The following is a 27,303-nucleotide window of genomic DNA, read 5'->3' on the forward strand; positions in this document are numbered from 1 at the left end:
TATTGACAATAAAATACTTTTCTGTTCTATATCATGTACAAACCCTGTTTCCATATGAGTTGGGAAATTGTGTTAGATGTAAATATAAATGGAATACAATGATTTGCAAATCATTTTCGACCCATATTCAGTTGAATATGCTACAAAGACAACATATTTTATGTTAAAACTGATAAAAAATTATTTTTTTTGCAAATAATCATTAACTTTAGAATTTTATGCCAGCAACACGTGACAAAGAAGTTGGGAAAGGTGGCAATAAATACTGATAAAGTTGAGGAATGCTCATCAAACACTTATTTGGAACATCCCACAGGTGAACAGGCAAATTGGGAACAGGTGGGTGCCATGATTGGGTATAAAAGTAGATTCCATGAAATGCTCAGTCATTCACAAACAAGGATGGGGCGAGGGTCACCACTTTGTCAACAAATGCGTGAGCAAATTGTTGAACAGTTTAAGAAAAACCTTTCTCAACCAGCTATTGCAAGGAATTTAGAGATTTCACCATCTACGGTCCGTAATATCATCAAAGGGTTCAGAGAATCTGGAGACATCACTGCAGGTAAGCAGCTAAGCCCGTGACCTTCGATCCCTCAGGCTGTACTGCATCAACAAGCGACATCAGTTTGTAAGGGATATCACCACATGGGCTCAGGAACACTTCAGAAACCCACTGTCAGTAACTACAGTTGGTCGCTACATCTGTAAGTGCAAGTTAAAACTCTCCTATGCAAGGCGAAAACCGTTTATCAACAACACCCAGAAACGCCGTCGGATTCGCTGGGCCAGAGCTCATCTAAGATGGACTGATACAAAGTGGAAACGTGTTCTGTGGTCTGACGAGTCCACATTTCAAATTGTTTTTGGAAACTGTGGACGTCGTGTCCTCCGGACCAAAGAGGAAAAGAACCACCCGGATTGCTATAGGCGCAAAGTTGAAAAGCCAGCATCTGTGATGGTATGGGGGTGTATTAGTGCCCAAGACATGGGTAACTTACACATCTGTGAAGGTGCCATTAATGCTGAAAGGTACATACAGCTTTTGGAGCAACATATGTTGCCATCCAAGCAATGTTATCATGGACGCCTCTGCTTATTTCAGCAAGACAATGCCAAGCCACGTGTTACATCAACATGGCTTTATAGTAAAAGAGTGCGGGTACTAGACTGGCCTGCCTGTAGTCCAGACCTGTCTCCCATTGAAAATGTTTTGCGCATTATGAAGCCTAAAATACCACAACAGAGACCCCCGGACTGTTGAACAACTTAAGCTGTACATCAAGCAAGAGTGGGAAAGAATTCCACCTGAGAAGCTTAAAAAATGTGTCTCCTCAGTTCCCAAACGTTTACTGAGTGTTGTTAATTGGGGGTTAAATCACCAAAATGATTCCCGGGCGCGGCCACCGCTGCTGCCCACTGCTCCCCTCACCTCCCAGGGGGTGATCAAGGGTGATGGGTCAAATGCAGAGAATAATCTCGCCACACCTAGTGTGTGTGTGACAATCATTGGTACTTTAACTTTAACTTTTTGACTTTAAAAGGAAAGGCCATGTAACAGAGTGGTGAACATGCCCTTTCCCAACTACTTTGGCACGTGTTGTAGACATGAAATTCTAAGTTAATTATTATTTGCAAAAAAAAAATAAAGTTTATGAGTTTGAACATCAAATATCTTGTCTTTGTAGTGCATTCAATTGAATATGGGTTGAAAAGGATGTGCAAATCATTGTATTCCGTTTATATTTACATCTAACACAATTTCCCAACTCATATGGAAACGGGGTTTGTAAATAACTCCGCTGCACAGCTTCAGCGAGTTATAAACAGAGGTTCAAGCTGGCTAAGGATTAAGCTAAGTTACGCAAACTTAATAATGGATTATAATACTAACTAGTCGATTGCCAAACACAGTAGGCACTGATCCAAGTACAAGTAGTTTTTAGGGAAATCACTCTTTATTTTGCTGCAGTACCGTGACGCTATTGTCTCACATTAGAAAGCTAAGCTAGCTACACAACAACTCAAGCTAACAGTGCTAATCATTTTCAAATGTCTAACGCAGGGGTAGGAAACCTATGGCTCTCGAGCCAGATGTTGCTCTTTTGATGACTGCATCTGGCTCTCAGATAAATCTTAGCTGACATTGCTTTAACACGATAATTAATGAGTAATCCCGCTGATAATCACACTCTTAAAAATAACGTTCAAAATATTAAATATTCTCATGCATTTTATTCCATCCATCTGTTTTTCTACCGCACCGATTCAACACGTCGCATTATTGGTAAGAAGTATTTTGTTTATTATTGGTTAGCTTCAGAATAACAACGTTATTAAAAAGAATAATAGACTTGTTATACTCTAAAAATGTTGGTCTTACTTAAAAATGCACGCATTTAGTGGTATTCAGTGTTAAAAAAATATGATATGGCTCTCACGGAAATACATTTTTAAATATTTAGTCTAACCTACTGTTAATACTTACTGTTTCATTGTTTCCTCCATTGCCATAAACAGTAGGCACCGATTCCGCCATTAAAATTAGCTTCTGGTAAAATCCATGTTTATAATGCTGCAGGTTTAGCTTCGTAAAGCAGGAATCTTCAAAATAGTTTGCATACACAGAAAGAGACTTTTTCACAGTTGAAGGCAAATTGCCGCGAAAGAAAAACATTAGTCAGGCACTTCTTACTACTTCAGATGAGATTGGAGTTTTGAATAGTGTCCTGTGTTGGGTAATAAGACCAATAACGAAGCATTTTCTTTCTATGTTGACCCTTTTGTCATCTAAACTACAGATGCTCGTCACATAAATTAAAAATGGCAAACGCGCGCAGTTTGTGTAAATGTATACAATATATGGATAATCTGCTGACTTTGTGATGTCACCAATTGTGCACATTCCAAACGGTCCGTTTGGAATGTGCAGGAAGGCAAGATTGTTGAATAAATATCTCAGCAATGCCACCACACTTACATTTTTAATTTTCGGAACTTATACAAGTCCCAAATACACAACAGCAGGAGCCAATAGGTAACAACGGTGGGTTTTGTATGATAGGGCCCCTTATAGCACCTTACCTGTTCACGCTCTATATTTCAGACGACTTCGCAGTGGTGGGATGTGTGTCTGAGGGGAGCGAGCAGGAATACCTAGAAGTCATCTCAGGCTTTGTTGACTGGTGTGCACGTAATCACCTGCCCTTGAACACCAGTAAAACAAAAGAGCTTGTGATTGACTTCCGGCGGTCAGCTCCACCACCCACATCGGTGATCATCCAGGGATCAGATATAGAAATAGTGAACTCATTTAAATACCTGGGTGTTCACCTCAACAATAAACTGGACTGGTATCACAATTTAATCACTGTGTTTAAGATGGGTCAAAGTCGCCTACATCTCTTGAGGAGACTGAGGTCCCTCGGGGTGTGCGCGTCACTGCTGCGCACCTTTAAGACACTGTGGTGGCTTCTGAGGTGTTCTATGCCGTCTTTTTCTGGCGTGGGGGAAGCGTGGTCAATCATCCTCATCATCAATGTGCGGCCGTAGGCGAGAGACCTTCCACAACCCTCTGCCAGCAGTCGGGATCACCCATGGCAGAGCCCGGCTCTGAAACAAGGATCCCAATGTCCCGTCCGATTACTTCGGGGTAGGTGAGGCGACCCCTGGTAGATTGTTTCCAAAGGATGAGCTGTGATATCAGCTCCGTCTTGGCATGGGAGAAGTGACCAGCAAACTGTGCGCGACGTTGGCATGGTCAAAGACAGGAACATAATTAATAAACTTAGTAAGAGAGCTGACTCCGTCCTAGGCTGCCCACTACACAGCATTGAGGAAGTGGCTGACAGAAGAATGCTGACCAAGTTGACATCCATAATGTCCAATCTGTCTCACTGAGTAGCTCCTTCAGCATTAGACTGTTACATCCACGGTGCAAGAATGAGCGCTATCGCAGATCCTTTCTACCCACAACCATTAGACTTTACAAAACACTTGTGTAATTACTGTGATGTTTTATTTTGTGGTGTGCAATACTGACGTTAGTGTTTTGTTGTTGTATTTTATCTTCTATCTATACATATTAGTGAGCAATACGTAGTATTTATTAAAAATGTTTTAGTTTTTCATTACGCTGTACTTATGTTGCTGTATGTAAAAACCTGCACTGCAGCAATGTAATTTCCCCCCTGTGGGATAAATAAAAGTCTATCCTATCCTAACACAATTGAACATCAGCCATCCTATGGTCTTGCTTCATTGGTCAGGCTTTGATGATTTGTACAACCTGCTCTATCTTCGTGACTGTGGTCTGGCTCTGTGCTCGCCAGCCTTCCAGCAATCTAAAATCAAGGTTTGCATTAATGCCATAAACTCACGCAAGCCCGGCATTAATAACCTGCAACAAGCCAACTCGTGTGTAACAACTTTAATCTGTGAATAACTGTCAGACACTTTGTCCTTTTAACTCCTTGCTTGCTTCGCAGATCAAAGAGGTCAGGCTTCTGGCGTATTTGCCTGTTCCATTATCTCAACAACCCAAACAAAGATAAACCCAAAGCGCATGATCCCAGAGGAGGCTTGCGACTGTTCAGCATCATCCCAGTCAAACCAGCAGTGTCAAACTAATCTGCCATCTGATGAAACCATCCCCAGGGAGCCTGCTAACTGGGGTCAGGGTAGAACCTAAAACATTGTCAGCTGCATTGGCCAATTTTACAATTGTGTCACCAGGCACAAACACCATATGTACTGTATATAACCATATGTTATGATCCTGAAATGCTATATTTCTACTAGAGATTATCCGCCAGGCCTGTTATTGTTGCCGATATTTGGTATTTCAACGTATACCGTACCAGCCTTTTTTTTAATCAGTATCGACTTTTTATTATTTTATTACAACTACAACATAAGTATATCAGCATATACAACATATAGACATATGATACCATACGTTGTTTTTTTTAAAATAAATGATTAATGAAGTAGATAGTAATAACCAAAAGTCAAGCACCAACCCTTTTAAAGTTAAAGTTAAAGTTAAAGTTATAGTTAAAGTACCAACGATAGTCACACACACACTAGGTGTGGTGAAATTAACCTCTGCATTTGACCCATCCCCTTGTTCACCCCCTGAGATGTGAGGGGAGCAGTGAGCAGCAGCGGTGGCCGCGCCCGGGAATCATTTTGGTGATTTAACCCCCAATTCCAACCCTTGATGCTGAGTGCCAAGCAGGGAGGTAATGGTTCCCATTTTTTTTATAGTCTTTGGTATGACTCGGCCGGGATTTAAACTCACGACCTACCGATCTCAGGGTGATACTCTAACCACATGTACCTGCATGAGAAAATTTCCCTTTTTCATACAAGTAAAACCCATTTTTGCTGGAGCCCAATTTGTTTTATTATTATTATTCATTTAAGAATAAAAATACTCTCATTGTCAATAATTCTCCCCAACCATGTTTGATATCTCACACGTCCTTTGAGTTCTTATATTCTGTACAATTGACCACTAAATGGTAACACGCGAATAAGTTTTTCAACTTGTTTAAGTCGGCGTCCACGTAAATCAATTCATGGTCCCGTCTTGTTTTCCTTGGTGCCACGATCGAGGCGCTTGACAAGCCTCCCTCCGCAACACTCAGAGCGTGGGCTCATTAGACGCGCACCGCAGGTTTCATATTCCGTGATTCAATCAAATAACAACGCAACATAGATAGGTGGAAGTGAAGACGACAGAAATGATATCTCTCCCAAAAATCCAAACTTTGTGTAAATATCTTCACAAGTAGGAGACTTATATAAGTAAAGAAGAGCAGACAGCAGCTCACACATTCTCATACTTTCTGTAACATCGAGGAAGAAATGATGTCAGCCAGCTTTAAACATTTCTTGAATATAAACTACATGAAGGAGCCCAGAATTGGTTTTATTTTAAATGTGCTAACTTTGCCACAAAGCTTTCAAAATGGATTGTATCTAACCAAAAGCTTCTTGTATGTGACTAAAAAGAATGAGCTTTCTTACATGTTACATGTTTCTGCAGCAGTACAATCGATTTGTCTCCAGTCGTTGCATTGTTGATTGGATGTGTATGTCTGGAATGTCACACCCCTAGCGACACTGTGAGGAATATGGAAGTATTATTGTAGCAAAAATGTTTTAGTCGGCGCCTTGCACTCGTGTCAGAGCCAAAATTATCGCCTTTCCTCCGTCGGGGGGGGGGGGGCTTCCTTAGTGATAGGGTGACTACATGATGTGCGCTGTCATCCGGAAGGAGTTGAGAGTAAAGCCGCTCCTTCTCTGCATTTAGAGGAGCCAGATATGGTGAGGTGGGTCGCACATTTCCCCGGACGCCTTCCTGGGAAGGTGTTTAGGGCACGTCCAACTGGTAGGAGGCCACGGGAAAGACCATGGGACTCACAGTCACCATAACGTAGGAAACGCGGTATGTCTTAACATTATTGATAACTTATTTGAGTACAAAATACCTCTCAAAAGTACTGCTAAAACATTAACTTGTATTTATTTAAAGTAATGGAAAATCCATTGTAATTGGTACTGGCTTCACCAACACAAGTGCAAGTAGGTGCAAGGCTTGTGGTGGGTATAGGGAAAGGCAAGGAGACCACTTTGAATCGCTTAACGGACACACAACTCTTACACAGCAGGAGTGTAGCGGCTTGCAGACGCTCATGGTAGTATAGAGCAATTTGGCAAAAATACCGGACAATTCTTTAAATTTCATGGCTGGCTTACAGCGTGGACACTCCGTGGTCACATACGCCCGCCAGACAATTCTGGATGAGGATAGATCGGGCCGTTTTGGACTGAAAGATGCGTGTACGTTGGACCTCCTCGCTAGCATGGGAATACTTCGCCGGCTACATCCAGCGGCCTTTGAAGCAGCGGAATCAAGTACCAGCGGGGACTGTCAATGGAAGACACGTAAGCGGTGTGATCGGAATGCAGAAGCGGGGATGCCGAGCGGGGCTAACAACAAAGCTAAAGGCTAATCCCCACAGAACTCCGCTTCCTTCCATCCTGCTTTCAAACGTCCGCTCCCCGGAGATCAAACTGGACTACCTGAAGCTGGATTTAAATGTAAGACGCGAGATGAGAGACTGCTGCGCCATATTTCTAACAGAAACGTGGTTGAAATCATCCGTTCCGGACGAGGCAGTTAGCATCGAGGGGCTAACTTTGTTTCGGGCGGACAGGAGCAGATCTCTCACTGGTAAATCTTGAGGCGGTGGTGTTTGCATATATGTCAATAATAACTGGTACAATAATGGGAAGATAGTATCACGTCACAGCTCTCCTGATGTTGAACTATTAACTATAAAATGCAGGCCATTTTATTTACCCAGGGAATTCAGTGCTATGATCTTCACAGCAGTGAATATTCCCCCCAGTGCTAACACCAAAGAAGCTTTGAATGCTTTGTACTGCTCCATCAATGAACTGCAAACTACACATCCAGGGGGAGTTTTCATCGTGGCAGGGATTTTAATCAAGCTAAACAGTTTTCCCTCATTTCCATCAATATGTGAATTTTGCAACCAGGGGTGAAAGCAGATTGGACTTGGTGTATAGTAATATTAAACAGGCGTATAAAGCTGCACCACGCCCCCACCTCGGCTCCTCAGACCATCTATCTGTGATGCTAATTCCTGCATACAAGCCCCTGCTGATCAGGAAGCAAGCTACAGTGAAGCAGGTGAGGACCTGGCCAGAGGGAGCAATGTCAGCATTACAAGACTGCTTCAAAACCACAGACTGGGACATGTTCAAAGCAGCCGCCACCGAAAATCACCACACAAGTGTGGAGGAGTATACAGAGTCTGTGTCCGCATACATTCAGAAGTGCATGGAGAATGTCAGTGTGATCAAGAACATCCCCACACGGGCCAACAAGAAACCCTGGATGAACAGTGAGGTACGTGCAATTCTGAAGGCTCGGAACAAGGCTTTCAAGTCTGGCGACATGGTAGCATTAAAATCAGCCAGAGCTAACCTGAACCGTGCCATTAAGGTTGCAAAGCGTGCTCACAGTCAGAAAGTGCAGGACTTCTTCGAGAACCCTACAAACACTAGACGAATGTGGGAGGGCATACAGGTCATCACGGACTATAAAGCTGCCCCCTGTCCCTGTGACAACAGTATCAGCTTCCTAGATGACCTTAATAACTACTTTGCAAGGTTTGAGGCACTTAACACCACTCCGGCGAGAAAATCCATCCCTCGCCCTGATGAGCAGCTGCTCAACCTGGATATAGCGGATGTCTGGAAAACCCTGAGGAGAGTGAACCCCCGGAAAGCACCAGGACCTGTTGACATTCCGGGCAAGGTGCTTAAGGGATGTGCAGACCAGCTGGCTGGGGTTCTCACAGACATCTTCAACATCTCGCTGACCCAGGCTGTGGTACCATCATGTTTTAAGATGGCCACAATCATTCCAGTGCCAAAAAACCCACAATCTCCTCCCTCAATGATTACCGCCCAGTTGCACTCACTCCCATCATAATGAAGTGCTTTGAGAGGCTGGTAAAGGAATATATTGTCTCCAGACTCCCCCCCACATTCAACCAATACCAGTTTGCTTATCGCCCCAACCGCTCCGCAGAGGATGCCATCTCCTCTGCACTCCACCTGAGCTTAGAACATCTGGAAGGAAAGGACACACGTGCAGATGTTGTTTCTGGACTTCAGCTCAGCATTCAACACCATCATCCCGCAGCACTTGGTGAGCAAACTGGCCCCCCTTGGATTCAGTACCCCCCTATGCAACTGGCTGCTTGACTTCCTCACAGACATACCCCAATCTGTGAGAGTGGGCAACAACACCTCCAGGGCCATCTCCCTGAGCACCGGCTACCCCCAGGGCTGCGTCCTGAGTCCGCTGCTGTTCACGTTGATGACCCATGACTGCTGCGCCAGGTCCACTACTAACCACATTGTGAAGTATGCGGGCGACATGACAGTAGTGGGCCTCATCCGTGACAACAATGACATGGACTACAGGGAGGAGGTGAAACATCTGGTTGACTGGTGCAGAACCAACAACCTTGTCCTGAATGTCAACAAGACCAAGGAGATCATCGTTGACTTCAGGAAGCACCAGTCCAGCCACACTCCACTCTTCATCAACGGCACAGCGGTGGAGATGGTAAGCAGCACCAAAATGGATTAACTCGCTGGAATAAAAAAGACAATATAACATACATCCATAAACGTGGATGCATGAGAAAAAGTGCATTATATTTATCTGTACAGTAATCTATTTATTTATTTATATATTTATTTATTTCATATATATATTTATATATTATTTATATATATTTATTTATTTATATATGCACCGTATTGCTTTTTTATCCTGCACTACCATGAGCTTATGTAACGAAATTTCGTTCTTATCTGTTCTGTAAAGTTCAAATTTGAATGACAATAAAAAGGAAGTCTAAGTCTAAGTCTAGTCTCTAAGTGTGAAAAGACAGCCAATCAGGGTACCTGCTTCATACGAACCTCATTGCAGACAGACAAAAACATTTACGCACATACAGTTCTTAGACACAGATTGATTTACACATACACACCTCTGAATATGGACAAACAACTCTTTTTTATTTTTAAATTTCTTTTCCCCAACTCATTAACAGCAGAAACGGAGCAAAAAGTCATGAGTAAAAGACAGCCAATCAGGGAAATACGGATAGACAGATTTTTTTTTTTACCCACAGACACATCATAATACATACAGACAACTTACGTTTGTAAAACACACACATACGGCTCTGATCACACACACACACACACACACACACACACACACACACACACACACACACACACACACACACACACACACACACACATGTTGAGAAATAGACACACACATTAGTTCACAGACATGTGAATTGGATTACAGGTGCACAGATTGAGATACGCATTTGCAAATAATTTTGCTACAATAATACTTCCTTGTAAGAACATTTCTGGATCATCAGAGCCAGGAGGACACCTCCTATTTACAACCCACACAGTTCAAATATCTCCAAAACAAGGATGTCTGAGTGATCCATCAAAAGCAAACATCAATCTTTTCTGTCATCTCAACTCTGGGTTCTCACTTGCAAAAGTCCCTGAGGGGATCTGAATCTGAGCCCACCACTTTCTTTCTTTTATCCTGAAGCCGCACTGACACCATAGCTGGGGAGAAGTGTCACATCAAGCCTCTGTGGCTCTTGACAGGGAATTGTAGGAGTAGCAGAGACAGTATTTACGCAAATAAACTGACATGCACACACATTCATATTATGTCTTAGCACCCATAAATATCCTGCGAGATGCAACTTTTCCCCTAAAGCGGCAGAATCTCTCCTCAGAGCTCCTGTCACACAGGTGCCCACGCAGCTGTCCATAAACATCCCTCAGCAAAGCAGACTGTCAATGACAACACGCTATGACCTTTAATCTCAGTACTGACTTTATAAAGTGCAATAATTAGTGCAATTACAGGCTGTATGCATGGCCGTAACTACCATTAAAGACACTGGGGTCATGTCCTCTGTATTTTTTTAAGTGACAAAAAGAAGATGATATGACTGACTGCAAATGTGCTTTGTGTAGATGCTTTGTGCACGCTGTTGATCACCATGCGGTAGATCATCCTCTCTCAATATATGATCTTTTACAACTCCAGAAAACAACGTAACGCACTTTTACTTTAAACATCATCCAATCGGAAATGTGCTGTCAACATAAAGTTAAAATTCAATTATACTGACGTAACTAAATGTTGGTTTCACCTGAATTAAATTGATGTGAAACGCTGTCGGTATAATGTCAGTCAGGTTTGTTCACAGAGATCAAGCCCGCCCCGCCCTAAACACAGAACAGTTTATTTTACCGGTGACTGGTGCTCTGGCATATTTTTAAATGTTAACTTCTATTGCTCTAATAATGTTTATAAGATGACAACAAGAAGAAGAAGACAATAATTCACGTTAGGTACAAAAATGACTTATTTCCATTGATACTGTATTTCATTAAAGTGAAAACCATTTAGTAGTCTAACCATTTCTATTCTATTCTATTATTTGCAAACAAAGTCCACTCGACGATCTTGTTCCAGCTTCTTTGCTGGAAAAGTCAAAACAATTTTTTAGTTTTAAAAGTGGCTTTGTGATTTGTTTTGCACGTCCCGGCCACTGTAGCTGGGACGTGCAGAGAAAGGCAGCAGCGACAAGCACCTGCCTGGTGACATATGCCCCCGCCCCTAACCTTTGTTTGCAGAAAGTTAGTTGTTTAGTGAAGCAACATAACTCTAAATGTTGTGGGCAAATGGTAATGAAACTTTCAGGAAATGCCCAAAATTAGATGAGGAATAAGTGATTAAATCTTGGAGGTTATCTTGATCATTTCTTCTGTGTTACTTTTCATTCATGTAACGAGGCTCAATGTTTTGTCAGCGTCTGCGGCGCGCTTTCACCCACAGAGACAAAGAGAATGGATGACTTTGAAACTTTCAGGAAAATGTCTGAAATGAGATGAAGACCAGGTGATTAAACGATGGGGGTGATCCAGACCATTCCGGATTTAAAAAAAATATTTTTTTACCATTGGGTGATAAGGCCAGTTCTTGTTTAGAACCGGTTCCCACTGTATTAATTCCTTGGAATCGCTTGCCATTTTTTCAAACGATTGCCCTAACGATTCTTGTGGGCAGGAATGATGTCATTGAACAATGTGCATAGTGACATCAGACAGCAACATAACGCCGCCCAGGCAGAAGAAGGGCTCCAAAGTTTTCTGGCATTTTACAAGAAAAAAATGCAACAGCGCTACGTGTAATAATTGCAAGGTTGCTATTTCATCAATAATAGGACATATGAGCATATGCTCAAACATTTAAACCAGGGGTCCCCAAACTACGGCCCGCGGGCCAGATAAGGCCCGCCAGCGTCCAAAATCCGGCCCGCAGGAACTCCCAAGTTAAAAAAAAAAAAATTTAAAAAAATAATATTTGTTTTTTTTTAATGACATTTTTTATTTTTTTTAATCTGTCCTTTTTAATCCATTTTCTACCGCTTGTTACTCTCTGTGTCTCCTCCCGGCTCAGGCAAATCATATTGGCTAAAATTTTATTTTCCCATCGATAACGTGACATCATCGGCAAGTGCGCGCTCTTTTTAGTCAATTAGTGCGCGAGGAATATATATATATATATATATATATATATATATATATATATATATATATATATATATATATATATATATATATTTATATATATATATATATATATATGTATATATATATATATAAATATATACGTTAGGTCAGGAAAAAACACAGAGGCTATGTCATCCCTACAAGCCTGTTTCGCAGGTTTCCCTGCTCGTCAGGGGATTTTATATATATAATCAATTGTTTCCCTGAAACAAACCTTGACTAATATATATATATATATATATATATATATATATATATATATATATATATATATATATATATATTCCTCGCGCACTAATTGACTAAAAAGAGCGCGTGATCACATCGGGATCTTTCTGTGTGGAGTTTGCATGTTCTCCCCGTGACTGCGTGGGTTCCCTCCGGGTACTCCGGCTCCCTCCCACCTCCAAAAACATGCACCTGGGGATAGGTTGATGGGCAACACTAAATTGTCCCTAGTGTGTGAATGTGAGTGTGAATGTTGTCTGTCTATCTGTGTTGGCCCTGCGATGAGGTGGCGACTTGTCCAGGGTGTACCCCGCCTTCCGCCCGATTGTAGCTGAGATAGGCTCCAGCGCCCCCCGCGACCCCGAAGGGAATAAGCGGTAGAAAATGGATGGATGGATATATATATATATATATATATATATATATATATATATATACACACACAACCCGGCCCCGGCCAAAATGTTTTAACCCAATGCGGCCCCCCGAGGCAAAAGTTTGGGGACCCCTGATTTAAACACACAGCATGCACTAAATATAAATACATGTCGCGTTTTTGAACCCCGCTGAGCTAATCCCAGGCAGCAGCAGTCATTTGGCGTAAATACAACAGGTACTAACTAACACCACTAGTAATGTTAGTGCCATTACCTGTTAAATTGAAATGAAGGTTTTCTTATTTATATGAGCATGGTGAGACATATTCTGACTGGTTTCGAGGCAGGAAGTAGTCGCTCCACTTCACATCTGCCGCAAGCTTTCACCGCGTCAGGATAAAGTGCACTCAGGCCAGGAACGAGCGGTGACAACGTTTGTGGTCAAAATCTTGCACACCTTTGCCACGGTATACGCTCCTTTGGTAGATGAATGTTCAATTGTTATCAGAGAAAAGTTGCATGTTTTCCTCCAACCACATTTTCACTCATTCTAATTTTTAGAGTTTCATCTGTATAATATAATGGCTATCGTGTAAGTCCATTCATGTCAGCAATTCTACTTGAAATGCGAAACTAATATGTGATATGAACTCATTACACTCAAAGTGATATATGTCAATCATTTGTTTATTATAATTTTGATAATCATGGCTTACATTTTTTGAAAATCCACATTTTCTGAGATTTTCAGTTGATGGTTTTCATAAGCAGGCAGCACGGTGCTGCAGGGATTAGTACGTGTGCCTCACAATACAAAGGTCCTGGGTTCGATCCTGGGCTCGGGATCTTACTGTGTGGAGTTTGCATGTTCTCCCCGTGACTGCGTGGGTTCCCTCCGGGTACTCCGGCTTCCTCCCACCTCCAAAGACATGCACCTGGGGATAGGTTGATTGGCAACACTAAATTGGCCCTAGTGTGTGAATGTGAGTGTGAATGTTGTCTGTCTATCTGTATTGGCCCTGTGATGAGGTGGGGACTTGTCCAGGGTACACCCTGTCTTCCGCCCATGTGCAGCTGGGATAGGCTCCAGCACCCCCGCCACCGTAAAAGGGACAAGCGGAAGAAAATGGATGGATTTTCATATGCTGTAAATTATAAACATCAAGATTATATCAAAAGAAGGCTTGAAATATCTTGTGTTGCATGCTATGAACCTATGTCATATATTAGTGTTACCTTGTAAATTTAAACAAACCTTTGCATGAAACTCAATTGTTTTTAAGCTTGAAAAGTATATTTTCTAGGGAGATGACAAAATATTCTTAAACGTTTTGAAAATGTTACTAAATGTTGCATTCTTGTTTATTTTCCACATGTTTACCTTTGTTAAATTCTACAAAATAATATTTATTTTGTCATGATTTGGCAGCTCTGCTCTTTTTGTTGGCATTGTAAGGTCATGTTAACAATAAATTAAACAAAATTGATGCTAATCCACCTTTTAGTTATATTTTTCCAAATAAAAAATCGATAAGAGAATTAATAAACTGAATCGTGAAACATGATTGAAAGTGGAACTGGAACCGGGTAAATCTTATTAATTCCTATCCCTACAGAAGGTATGTGCTTCCTGAGTGCTTTTTTAGTTAATTTATGTTATCATCATTTTTTTATTTTATTTTGCAAAGCGTTACCTGCATCCCCTCACCGCATGTTCCTGGATAAAAATGTGTTGCAGGTGTGAAAACCTGCTTATCAGTGCAGGTTATTCTTTTTTGTCTGTGGTATGAATTTAAGTAATCCTGCTTCCTAAAATAATAAGTTGCAAAAAATGCAACCACATTTATAGTGTCGTGAAACCTCAGGGGAAAGTACAGTATGCATGTGGCTAAGAGAAGAGGTTGTCTGTATACAGTATAAGATGAAAAAGACCCATAAACAGTTGTGTGTTTACAATCACCAGCTGTCCTGTCTAGATAACCCTCACATCCTGGTCCACGGAAGTGTCAAACCCTAAATGCAGCGAGGAAGTGCTCCAGTAAATATTTTGATTCGGCCCATCACAAAGTATACACAAACATCATGCTTGGACCTGTCTGATTTAAAACGACATTTATTTTTAGAGCCAAAAAAACAAGCGAGCAGAAAAGATTATGAATGAAATAAATAAATAAATATGAAAATTCCCAGGTGTAGACTAAAATGATCGGAGCAGTGTGTGAATGTATTTTTTAATCAAGCATCTATTCAGGTCTCTGGTGAAGATTTTGCGCTTGCTTACACCAGCAAAAGCTTTCAGAGGCATCTGCAGCTGCATTCATGCTTTAACAGGCACGCTGCAGGCTCTTCACACAGCTGCCTCTGGCTTCAGGTGCGCCTTCGCTTCAGCACTTCTCAGCACCGCCACCGCTCACTCGTTGACGGCAGCACGCACACAGAACTAAGCTGATAACCATCTAATTGCCCTACAAGTACTCCTTTACACATTCATGGCACCTTACCTTGCCTATGCTTCCTGTTAGTCCACATGTACACAAGTATTTTTTAAATATATTTCCCATCCAAAAAATCTCTTACTTTTAAGTGTTCAGCCCAAAGCTTCTTGAATTTTGTTCAGTTCTGCTAGGGTGTCCGCTGGAATCCCTGAGCAGCCCTTGCTTGCCAGCCATCATGAACACTCTGCACATCTTCTACTTATACCAAGGAAGATAAGTACCTCGTAGAAATCCCACAAGTTACGGCTGTTTCCTGACAGGGCAGAGCGTAAAATCCTCTATGCGTCATCATCTTCGGTAAATTTGGAAAAAATAACGCTCTTCATTCGAACTAATGAATTGAAATGAACCAAAAACCGCTTGGTGCAAACAAGGCTTAAAGGCCTACTGAAACCCACTACTACCGACCACGCAGTCTGATAGTTTATATATCAATGATGAAATCTTAACATTGCAACATATGCCAATACGGCCGGGTTAGCTTACTAAAGTGCAATTTTAAATTTCGCACAAAATATCCTGCTGAAAACGTCTCGGTATGATGACGTCAGCGCGTGACGTCACGGATTGTGGAGGACGTTTTGGGACAGCATGGTGGCCAGCTATTAAGTCGTCTGTCTTCATCGCTAAATTCCACAGTATTCTGGACATCTGTGTTGGTGAATCTTTTGCAATTTGTTCAATGAACAATGGAGACAGCAAAGAAGAAAGCTGTATGTGGGAAGCGGTGTATTGCGGCGAAGATGACAGTCAAGCTTTACCATTGGCCTGTGGATAACTGGGACAACAGAGACTCTTACCAGGAGGACTTTGATTTGGATACGCATACACGGTACTGTGAGTACGCATGCAGCTGCGGCTTCCAAACATTTGATCGCTTGCCCGTACGTGCGTGCCGCTATGTGCATGTCACGTACGTAACTTTGGGGACTTTGGGGAAATATATGTGCTGTATGAACTTTGGGGAGGTGAACGGTACTTTGGGCTGTGGGATTGAGTGTGTTGTGCAGGTGTTTGAGTTGTATTGGCGGGTTATATGGACGGGAGGGGGGAGGTGTTTGTTATGCGGTATTAATTTGTGGCATATTAAATATAAGCCTGGTTGTGTTGTGGCTAATAGAGTATATATATGTCTTGTGTTTATTTACTGTTTTAGTCATTTCCAGCTGAATATCAGGCCCCACCCGCCTCTCACAGCATCTTCCCTATCTGAATCGCTTCCACTGCCCTCTAGTCCTTCACTCTTACTTTCCTCATCCACAAATCTTTCATCCTCGCTCAAATTAATGGGGAAATTGTCGCTTTCTCGGTCCAAATCGCTCTCGCTGCTGGTGGTCATGATTGTAAACAATGTGCAGATGCGAGGAGCTCCACAACCTGTGACGTCACGCTACTCGTCTGCTACTTCCGGTACAGGCAAGGCTTTTTTATCAGCGACCAAAAGTTGCGAACTTTATTGTCGATGTTCTCTACTAAATCCTTTCAGCAAAAATATGGCAATATCGCGAAATGATCAAGTATGACACATAGAATGGACCTGCTATCCCCGTTTAAATAAGTTTAAAGGCATGTCAGTAGGCCTTTAAGTGTACTGGAATTTATCTGCCCACATAACACAGTGCCAAGACAACAGGTAGACACTATAACTGAACCATCCATCCATTTTTTTAAACATCCATCCATCCATTTTCTACCACTTATCCCTTTCGGGATCGTGGGGGGTGCTGGAGCCTATCTCAGCTGCATTCGGGCGGTAGGCGGGGTACACCCTGGACAAGTTGCCACCTCATCGAATTAGAGTCCTGTGTGAGCTGGAGCCTCTCACAGCTGTACACTCTGGAGGGGTTGTCACCAATCACAGGGCACATGTAGACAAACAACCATTCATACTAACGTACACACCAATGGACACTTTAGAGCAGGGATATTTAAGTAAATTGTTTTGGGGCCACATTTCCAGAAAGCTAAGGACTAGGGGGGAGAACTTCTCCCTTCTCTATCTTATTTGATATATTGAGGAGGACCAGCATCCTCTAGAGCAGGGGTGCCCATTACGTCGATCGCGATCTACCGGTCGATCGCGCAGTGTGTGTCAGTCGATCGCCAGCCAGGCATTGAAAAAATAGACCTAAAAATTTGCGATCATAAATCTTCCCTATGACGTTACTTGATTGACATTCAAGGCACCCGAATATCTTGTGAGATGACGCTGGCTGCAGCCAGCTCAGTGTGAAGGAAAAAAAGACCGTCAGGAAGGCGAGAAACAGTTTTTATTCCAACCGTGCCGTCAAAAGCCTAGAGACTGACCGCACAGTTCCTGTTTTCACAATAAAAGTGCTGCTCGATGCTGCCTGCGCTAACAAAGTAAGAGTCTCCGAAAGCTAGCACAAACAAGCTAGCAAGCCACGGAGTTTGCCGTCGATCTATTTCTTGTAAAGTGTAAAAAAACGAGTATGGAAGCTGAACAAACAAGATGCCAAAACCAACCACTTCAATGTGGTATTGGACAGAAAGGAGGACTTTTTTTTTCTCCTCCACGATGTAAAATCGAAAATGTGAAAGTTGTCAGCACTACTGTGAATCTTGTCTGATTAAAATCCATGCAAGTCATCAGAATCAGGTAATACACCAACTTATATTCTTGTGCCATCTTTCATGAAGACAAGAATATCTTCATGAAAGATGGCAATCTATATGTTAAACATGCATGTATTTTGTACAGCTTTTACATGTGAACAAAAACGGCAAAAAAATTATATATACTGTATCTGTCACACGTATTTTTAAACTAAACTTGCGGATTACCAGTTGAATAGCCCAAATGATGAAAAAGAGAGGAACCTTGAGGAAGACTATTAGTATAGCTAAAGTTGAGCAATTGACTACTGAGTTAGTAAACAAGCTACAGCAACACCTTGGTTAAATAAATCGCAATATGAAAAATATTTATAAGTATCATAAAGAAGAGGACTTAAGGGGATGGCTTGAGAAATGCTCCCTTTAAGTAAATCACAAGTTTGTACCACAGAGTTCCAGGATTGCTAGCGAGGTTAAAATGCCCATGCAATGTGGAAGAAAAAAGGTAGACTCAAATGTGCATCTTTTGAATATCACACAATTTATATAAAAAAAAACAACAAAAAAAACTATATACGAAGAGAAAGGTGCACACAGTAACATCATTCAAAGGAAACAAGCCATAGAAAATTTCCAAAAAGGTCACCGCTGGCCAAGTATTGGTTAACATAACTGATTTTTGTTCCGCTGGCGTGTAATCTATTCCCATTCAATATGCTATTCAAAATCACTCTGTGACTGACTTGGAAATCAGTCCAGGGTGTAGTCCGTCTTTTGTTCCAGCCCCATAACTCTGAACTGGATAAGCAGGGCAGAAAATGTATGAATAGCTCCGAAAAAGTCAGTGTTGAGTGACTAAAAACATCCATTATGATCTTTAATAAAAGAGTACCTGTGTTCATGAGGACAAGGCCTCGTATTTTATTTATTTTACTAATACTTTTAACAAAAACATCACCTATAGGAAAATGCATTAAGAACTGGCCTTATATGTTTTGCTTTAAGTCCTCAAAAGGTCTGTAGCCTTTTATTCAACATTGGCATCTCTATTCTTTCAAATGGGATCAAAGAATAACGGGGATAATCCTGCCAAGCTCCCAGCTTTATCGCATGAGCAGCACTGAGTGACAAGAAGAAGCTTTATTTCCTTCCATGCTCTGTCACTGTTTCTCCCTCTACGCCATTGTACTGCTTGATTGTACTCTTATGAGTCACACAAGCGCACCTGCACCCATGTGTTAAGTAGTGACAAATAAAAGCCCAGCGTCCATTTACACAACAAAGAGATGTAACCCGCGAGGCAAGCGTTCTTTGCCTGGCCCCCCTCCTCCTCTTCCTCCTCCTACGTCTGACAAGACCTCAGATATATCACTTACTTAAGAGGAAAAGGGAAGCACGTGTTCCTGCCGCTGCTAGAGACGGATTCTCTCCCCCATGCTCTGACAAACTTCTTTTTAAATACAAATCCAGAAACAAAACACATGCCAATCTTTTATGTTCCGCAGCCTGTTCTAGCTGACGATTATCAAAGCTTTGAAAGGTAAAGCCAGTCTCAGAGGTTCTTTACCAAAATAAAAAATATCGTTCAATAATGATATAAGAAAGTTGGAGTTTAGCAAACCAGTTGCTTTTTCTGTATTAGGAAAGACATATTTGTCTCGTGAAGCAATTCAAGCAAGCACTTAATTAAAAAAAGTGTGAATTCACTAAGGTTTTACAAAAGAACATCTGACTTAGTGATTTATGCATATTAATGAACTCCAAACACCCCCCACCCCCCTGCCGAAATGAACGCAAGCTGAGCTCCACACTTCTCTGCATCCTAATGGTTTCTGCTCCGCCGGGATCATTACCAGCAGAATTTTCAGATATTCTGTGCTATTAATCTCTGTCTGTCCTCCTGTTCAGCGACGTAATGACTAATTAAACATCAAAAGAGCAGAGCTGGGGATCCGCTCTGACAGCCTTTTTTCTCCCAGGAGAGCCTGTGAGGAGGCTGGACTGTGACAGGGCACCACTGAAAATCAATCACCTCCAAGTACAGCCGTGCTCACGTGTATACACACATACATACACAGACACACACTTAAAACAATGCTTTCAGCGTACAATCCTACAAAAAATCCTTTCAACAACAACAAAAAAGATGCCACGACTTTGCTTTGTGACTAAACACACACCGTGGTGCTAAACAACAAATGCACACGCAATACAGGTATAACTGCAACTCCCATCCAGTAGCTGTGGTGATGATGACAACAGCGCTCTTTTGAGTATAGGCCTTGACAGTTTGGCTGTCGGAGATCAGCAAAGATATGTGTGTGCATGCATGCGTACGTGCGTGTGTGTGTGTGTGTACGTGTGTGCGGGTGCTGAGGTGAGCTCACTGTGAAATCTATTTATATGAGAGGTAGATGATCTTCCACTCACAGATGAAGGCAAGCCAGGAGGGACCTTGCGAACCTTTTTTGTTTGTAGAGGATCTATGGAAAGAGATGAAAGACGCACATTTATTCATTCACAAACAAACACAAGAAAGCTCTATAAAAACAGCACTTCTCCTATCTCCTGAACACCAACTACACATTACAAACATCATTATGGTCTTTTTTGCCTGGTTATTGTTAGGAATTATAAACCTAAAGGGGTCATATTATAGTTTTTTACATTTAAAACACTTACTTGTGGTCTACATAAAATGTGATGGTGGTTCTTTGGCAAAACTGTTGCATAGATTATGTTTACAGACCATTGTCAAACCGCTTTCTGACTGTCTCTTCAGGATGCCCCTTTTTGTGGGTGGACTAATTTACATGCATTTGTGTCTTCTCCCTATCAGCCATGTTGTAGTTTTAAGCGCTTTTGTTTGGCGTCTACTTACAAATATAATTGAGAACTATACACTACTTTGTATTAGAAATGGCAAAAGCGGTGGGAGGATGCATGTACGAGCCAGTCTGCCCCACAACAAGAGGATAGAGAAAAAGAAGGAGCTCAATGACTTCAGTGTCCGATTACAATGGCGGACTCGCGCAAAGCTCTTCGGGTAAATTGTTACCATATGTGGTGATATCCGCTGATGTCACCAATGGGAAAAATATTACAAATTGTGCAAATTCCAAACGGCTCGTTTGCGGAAAGTATGAAGGAAGGCACGATTGTCTTACAAATATCTTCACAATGCCTCCATCAAATTTTCAGGACGTGTGCACTCATCCCAAGTACACAAAAACAGTTACCAATGGGTAAGAAAAGTTGGTTTTGCATAATATTTCCACTTTAAGTAATGGTAAACAATTGTTTACTCATACAATTAATAATAATTAATCTTTAAAAAGAAACAACAAATGAATCCCAATGAGATTGTCAATGGGGTACAGTAGTACCTCGGTTTTTGTACGCCCCATTTTTTTGTGTGATTTGGTTTGGATTCAAAATACTGATTTAATCAATTGTATTATGTGTGTTTGTTTTATTTGTTCATAGAAAGCACAAAGCTAATTGAACAACTCAGTGTCTGTCGCTTTTCTTTGCGTTGGAGCAGGATCAATTAAGCACTGTGCTCTCTATTGTCCATGTGCTGTTCATGTGATGAGGCGTTCAAGTGTCCTGAAGAAACCAAGTTCAATATGTATGCAAACAAATTTAAAAATCCTATGGTATTATTAGAAGAGTCTCTCATGTAGTTAATGAATCATGTATGCCATAATGAAACAGCTTAATTGATCCACATTTGACATATTTTAACGTTGTTTGGGAAACTTGATATTTTTCATACAAGGAGAACCACACTTTTTTTTAATTTTGCCTACCATTTACAATCTGTAAGCATGACAAGAACACAAACATCTTTATTTTTGTATGCATTCTAATTTGTAATATACGTATGAGGTGGCCAAAAATGCAGCTATTGGAAGTACCTTATTGCGCCCATAAAGTCCTCTAAAAAAGATCCAAAAACTGCCAAAAATACTCCATTGACATGTTGTAACCAGCATATTAACCAAGTATTAGCGATATTGTTAATATTAGCGGTAACGCCGAGGAACTACTTTTAGCGGTGCTGTGATCATAGAAAGGTAAATAGCTTATTCTGCTATATTGACATACTGAGCTAGTGAGCTGTTGCATCACCTCTGAGCTGGTAAAAGTTAATTATTGTCAGGACTTGATCTTGGGAGTTAGCTTTTCCAGGATGCAACGGAAAGTTGGCAGGGGCGAGACGGGAATTAAGGTACATGGCGGGTTTTAATATATCAATTTAATATATCAAAAAAAAGGGATAAATGAAAGCGCGCACAGTGGCGGATAATAAACTATGAAACCAAAAGACTATAGCAAAAAGTACAAATGAAAAGCACACACAGTGGCGGAGAATAAACTATGAAAAACAAAAAGATTATAAACATGGAACAAAAACTTACTTGGCTTGGACAAAAAAGGAGCAGCGTGAACATGGACATGAAACAATGGACAGAGCATAAATGTGGTGTGAGGTCGTCAGAAAGACAAACTGAAAAACACTGAACTTAAATACTACAGACATGATTAACGAAAACAGGTGCGTGACTCAAGACGTGAAACAGGTGCGTGACGTGACAGGTGAAAACTAATGGTTGCTATGGTGACCAGACAAGGGAGTGAAAAGACAGAAACTAAACAAAACATGACTTAAAACAAAACATGATAATACAGACATGACAGAGCCCCTCCCTTAAGGACAGATACCAGATGTCCAAGAAAATAAACTTAACAAAAGTCATGGGAGGGCGGGAGGGGGACATGGCGGTGGGTCGCCAGACCACGTGTCCCCGTATCCACCGGGGCAGAGTTAGGTGGCGGCGGCGAGTGGAACGCCGCTGCAGCAGGCGAGGCGGGCGCCCAGGGAATGGCCACATTCGTGGCCGACTGGGAGGTGGGCGCACTTGGCGTGGCGGGCGACCAGGTAGCGGTATCCGTGGCCGACGAGGAGGCAGGCGCGTCGTCATCGTGGCAGGCGTGGCTTGGCGTGGTGAGTCAGGAGGCCAAGCTCGGCGTGGCGCGTCAGGCGGCGAAGCTCGGCGTGGCGCGTCAGGCGGCGAAGCTCGGCGTGGGTCTTGGTATAGGTCTTGGTCTTGGCGTGGGTCTTGGTCTTGGCATGGCGGGTCTTGGTCTTGGCATGGCGGGTCTTGGTCTTGGCATGGCGGGTCTTGGTCTTGGCATGGCGGGTCTTGGTCTTGGTCTAGGTCTTGCCATGGCAGGTCTTGGTCTAGGTCTTGGCATGGCGGGTCTTGGTCTTGGCATGGCGGGTCTTGGTCTTGGCATGGCGGGTCTTGGTCTTGGTCTTGGCATGGCGGGTCTTGGTCTTGGACTTGGCATGGCGGGTCTTGGTCTTGGACTTGGCATGGCGGGTCTTGGTCTTGGACTTGGCATGGCGGGTCTTGGTCTTGGACTTGGCGTGGAGGGTCTTGGACTTGGCGTGGAGGGTCTTGGACTTGGCGTGGAGGGTCTTGGTCTTGGACTTGGCGTGGAGGGTCTTGGTCTTGGACTTGGCGTGGAGGGTCTTGGTCTTGACATGGAGCTGGTGCTAGCCTTGGTGCGGCGACAGGTGCTAGCCGTGGAGCTGCGACAGGTGCTAGCCTTGGAGCAGCGACAGGTGCTAGCCTTGGAGCAGCGACAGGTGCTAGCCGTGGCTCTGGTGCTAGCCGTGGTGCAGCTACTGGTGCTAGCCGTGAAGCAGCGACAGGTGCTAGCCGTGGCTCTGGTGCTAGCCTTGGCGCTAGCCGTGGTGCAGCTACTGGTGCTAGCCGTGGAGCAACGACAGGTACTAGCCGTGGCTCTGGTGCTAGCCTTGGCGCTAGCCGTGGTGCAGCTACTGGTGCTAGCCTTGGTGCAGGTGGAGGTGGTCTAGCTGGGGGTTGCGGCTTGGCATGGTAAAAGACTGGTGAGGGCGGTCGTGCTGGAGGCTGTGGCTTGACGGGTCGGAAGACTGGTGAGGGCGGTCGTGCTGGAGGCTGTGGCTTGACAGGTCGGAAGACTGGTGGTGGCGGCCGTGAGGGAGGCTGTGGCTTGACATGGTGATGCCGAGCCACCCCACCAACACATCTCCCGACCCCAGCCCCCCCCCTCAAGGGGCGGATACCAGACGCGCTCCCTGCGGTCTGGAACTCTCTGTAGGGGTGGGCGGGGGAGGGCAGAAATTTCCCCTTTATTTTGGCCACAATATTTTTCTTTATCCCGGTTGTGTGGGCGGAAAAAAAGAAAAAAATTGTGACCGAGGCGGGACTTGAGTCTTGGGGGCGGGGCATGAGTCTTGGGGGGCGGGGCATGAAATTGGGATGGCTGTGACTGACTAGACCTGATTTCTAAAAACATGTTTTGATAATGTTTTATCAAAGACATGCCATTAGTGTCTTTTGTTGGAGGTGGGTGATTTAAAGAAAAAGTATTGAAAAAAAAATCCTGGTCTGTGATGTCATCATGGGGAAGCCGGGCAGACTGCTGCTTGCTTCCGCCCGGAGGGGGCGGGGCTTGTGGGAGTGGCGTGTCCTGCCGGCTCGCGGAAGTCTTTCCCCGTCCTTGGCGACGTTTCCGGGACGGGAGCGACGCGCCGATCGGCACCAGCTTGCCTCCATTCCCCCACATCATCCCCCTGCGCTCCCTGGGGGAATAGCGAAGCGTCTCGGCTTCCATGGCGCGCAGGACCTCCCACGTTCCTTCGTCCAATCTATCCAACTCGGCCAACTTAGGTGCGGAAAAGCGGGTCTGCTGAGGACCTACTGTCAGGACTTGATCTTGGGAGTTAGCTTTTCCAGGATGCAACGGAAAGTTGGCACGGGCGAGACGGGAATTAAGGTACATGGCGGGTTTTAATATATCAATTTAATATATCAAAAAAAAGGGATAAATGAAAGCGCGCACAGTGGCGGATAATAAACTATGAAACCAAAAGACTATAGCAAAAAGTACAAATGAAAAGCACGCACAGTGGCGGAGAATAAACTATGAAAAACAAAAAGATTATAAACATGGAACAAAAACTTACTTGGCTTGGACAAAAAAGGAGCAGCGTGAACATGGACATGAAACAATGGACAGAGCATAAATGTGGTGTGAGGTCGTCAGAAAGACAAACTGAAAAACACTGAACTTAAATACTACAGACATGATTAACGAAAACAGGTGCGTGACTCAAGACGTGAAACAGGTGCGTGACGTGACAGGTGAAAACTAATGGTTGCTATGGTGACCAGACAAGGGAGTGAAAAGACAGAAACTAAACAAAACATGACTTAAAACAAAACATGATAATACAGACATGACAGAGCCCCTCCCTTAAGGACAGATACCAGATGTCCAAGAAAATAAACTTAACAAAAGTCATGGGAGGGCGGGAGGGGGACATGGCGGTGGGTCGCCAGACCACGTGTCCCCGTATCCACCGGGGCAGAGTTAGGTGGCGGCGGCGAGTGGAACGCCGCTGCAGCAGGCGAGGCGGGCGCCCAGGGAATGGCCACATTCGTGGCCGACTGGGAGGTGGGCGCACTTGGCGTGGCGGGCGACCAGGTAGCGGTATCCGTGGCCGACGAGGAGGCAGGCGCGTCGTCATCGTGGCAGGCGTGGCTTGGCGTGGTGAGTCAGGAGGCCAAGCTCGGCGTGGCGCGTCAGGCGGCGAAGCTCGGCGTGGCGCGTCAGGCGGCGAAGCTCGGCGTGGGTCTTGGTATAGGTCTTGGTCTTGGCGTGGGTCTTGGTCTTGGCATGGCGGGTCTTGGTCTTGGCATGGCGGGTCTTGGTCTTGGCATGGCGGGTCTTGGTCTTGGCATGGCGGGTCTTGGTCTTGGTCTAGGTCTTGCCATGGCAGGTCTTGGTCTAGGTCTTGGCATGGCGGGTCTTGGTCTTGGCATGGCGGGTCTTGGTCTTGGTCTTGGCATGGCGGGTCTTGGTCTTGGACTTGGCATGGCGGGTCTTGGTCTTGGACTTGGCATGGCGGGTCTTGGTCTTGGACTTGGCATGGCGGGTCTTGGTCTTGGACTTGGCGTGGAGGGTCTTGGACTTGGCGTGGAGGGTCTTGGACTTGGCGTGGAGGGTCTTGGTCTTGGACTTGGCGTGGAGGGTCTTGGTCTTGGACTTGGCGTGGAGGGTCTTGGTCTTGACATGGAGCTGGTGCTAGCCTTGGTGCGGCGACAGGTGCTAGCCGTGGAGCTGCGACAGGTGCTAGCCTTGGAGCAGCGACAGGTGCTAGCCTTGGAGCAGCGACAGGTGCTAGCCGTGGCTCTGGTGCTAGCCGTGGTGCAGCTACTGGTGCTAGCCGTGAAGCAGCGACAGGTGCTAGCCGTGGCTCTGGTGCTAGCCTTGGCGCTAGCCGTGGTGCAGCTACTGGTGCTAGCCGTGGAGCAACGACAGGTACTAGCCGTGGCTCTGGTGCTAGCCTTGGCGCTAGCCGTGGTGCAGCTACTGGTGCTAGCCTTGGTGCAGGTGGAGGTGGTCTAGCTGGGGGTTGCGGCTTGGCATGGTAAAAGACTGGTGAGGGCGGTCGTGCTGGAGGCTGTGGCTTGACGGGTCGGAAGACTGGTGAGGGCGGTCGTGCTGGAGGCTGTGGCTTGACAGGTCGGAAGACTGGTGGTGGCGGCCGTGAGGGAGGCTGTGGCTTGACATGGTGATGCCGAGCCACCCCACCAACACATCTCCCGACCCCAGCCCCCCCCCTCAAGGGGCGGATACCAGACGCGCTCCCTGCGGTCTGGAACTCTCTGTAGGGGTGGGCGGGGGAGGGCAGAAATTTCCCCTTTATTTTGGCCACAATATTTTTCTTTATCCCGGTTGTGTGGGCGGAAAAAAAGAAAAAAATTGTGACCGGGGCGGGACTTGAGTCTTGGGGGCGGGGCATGAGTCTTGGGGGGCGGGGCATGAAATTGGGATGGCTGTGACTGACTAGACCTGATTTCTAAAAACATGTTTTGATAATGTTTTATCAAAGACATGCCATTAGTGTCTTTTGTTGGAGGTGGGTGATTTAAAGAAAAAGTATTGAAAAAAAAATCCTGGTCTGTGATGTCATCATGGGGAAGCCGGGCAGACTGCTGCTTGCTTCCGCCCGGAGGGGGCGGGGCTTGTGGGAGTGGCGTGTCCTGCCGGCTCGCGGAAGTCTTTCCCCGTCCTTGGCGACGTTTCCGGGACGGGAGCGACGCGCCGATCGGCACCAGCTTGCCTCCATTCCCCCACATCATCCCCCTGCGCTCCCTGGGGGAATAGCGAAGCGTCTCGGCTTCCATGGCGCGCAGGACCTCCCACGTTCCTTCGTCCAATCTATCCAACTCGGCCAACTTAGGTGCGGAAAAGCGGGTCTGCTGAGGACCTACTGTCAGGACTTGATCTTGGGAGTTAGCTTTTCCAGGATGCAACGG

The 27,303-nt window shown here is 44.3% G+C and overlaps 1 protein-coding gene across 5 annotated transcripts in view; it reads right to left on the minus strand.

Moving 5' to 3' along the window:
* The window catches only part of tcf12 (transcription factor 12), a 213,542-nt gene that overhangs the window by 75,497 nt on the left and 110,742 nt on the right, over nt 1-27,303 (minus strand). For all 5 annotated transcript variants that reach the window (XM_061964095.1, XM_061964092.1, XM_061964094.1 and 2 more), the window contains one exon: nt 20,351-20,403. In XM_061964095.1, coding sequence (XP_061820079.1) covers nt 20,351-20,403 — 53 coding nt within the window. The remainder of the gene's footprint in view (nt 1-20,350; nt 20,404-27,303) is intronic.

This window comes from Nerophis lumbriciformis, linkage group LG06, assembly GCF_033978685.3.
Source record: "Nerophis lumbriciformis linkage group LG06, RoL_Nlum_v2.1, whole genome shotgun sequence".
In the NCBI taxonomy this organism is placed as follows: Eukaryota; Metazoa; Chordata; class Actinopteri; order Syngnathiformes; family Syngnathidae; genus Nerophis; species Nerophis lumbriciformis.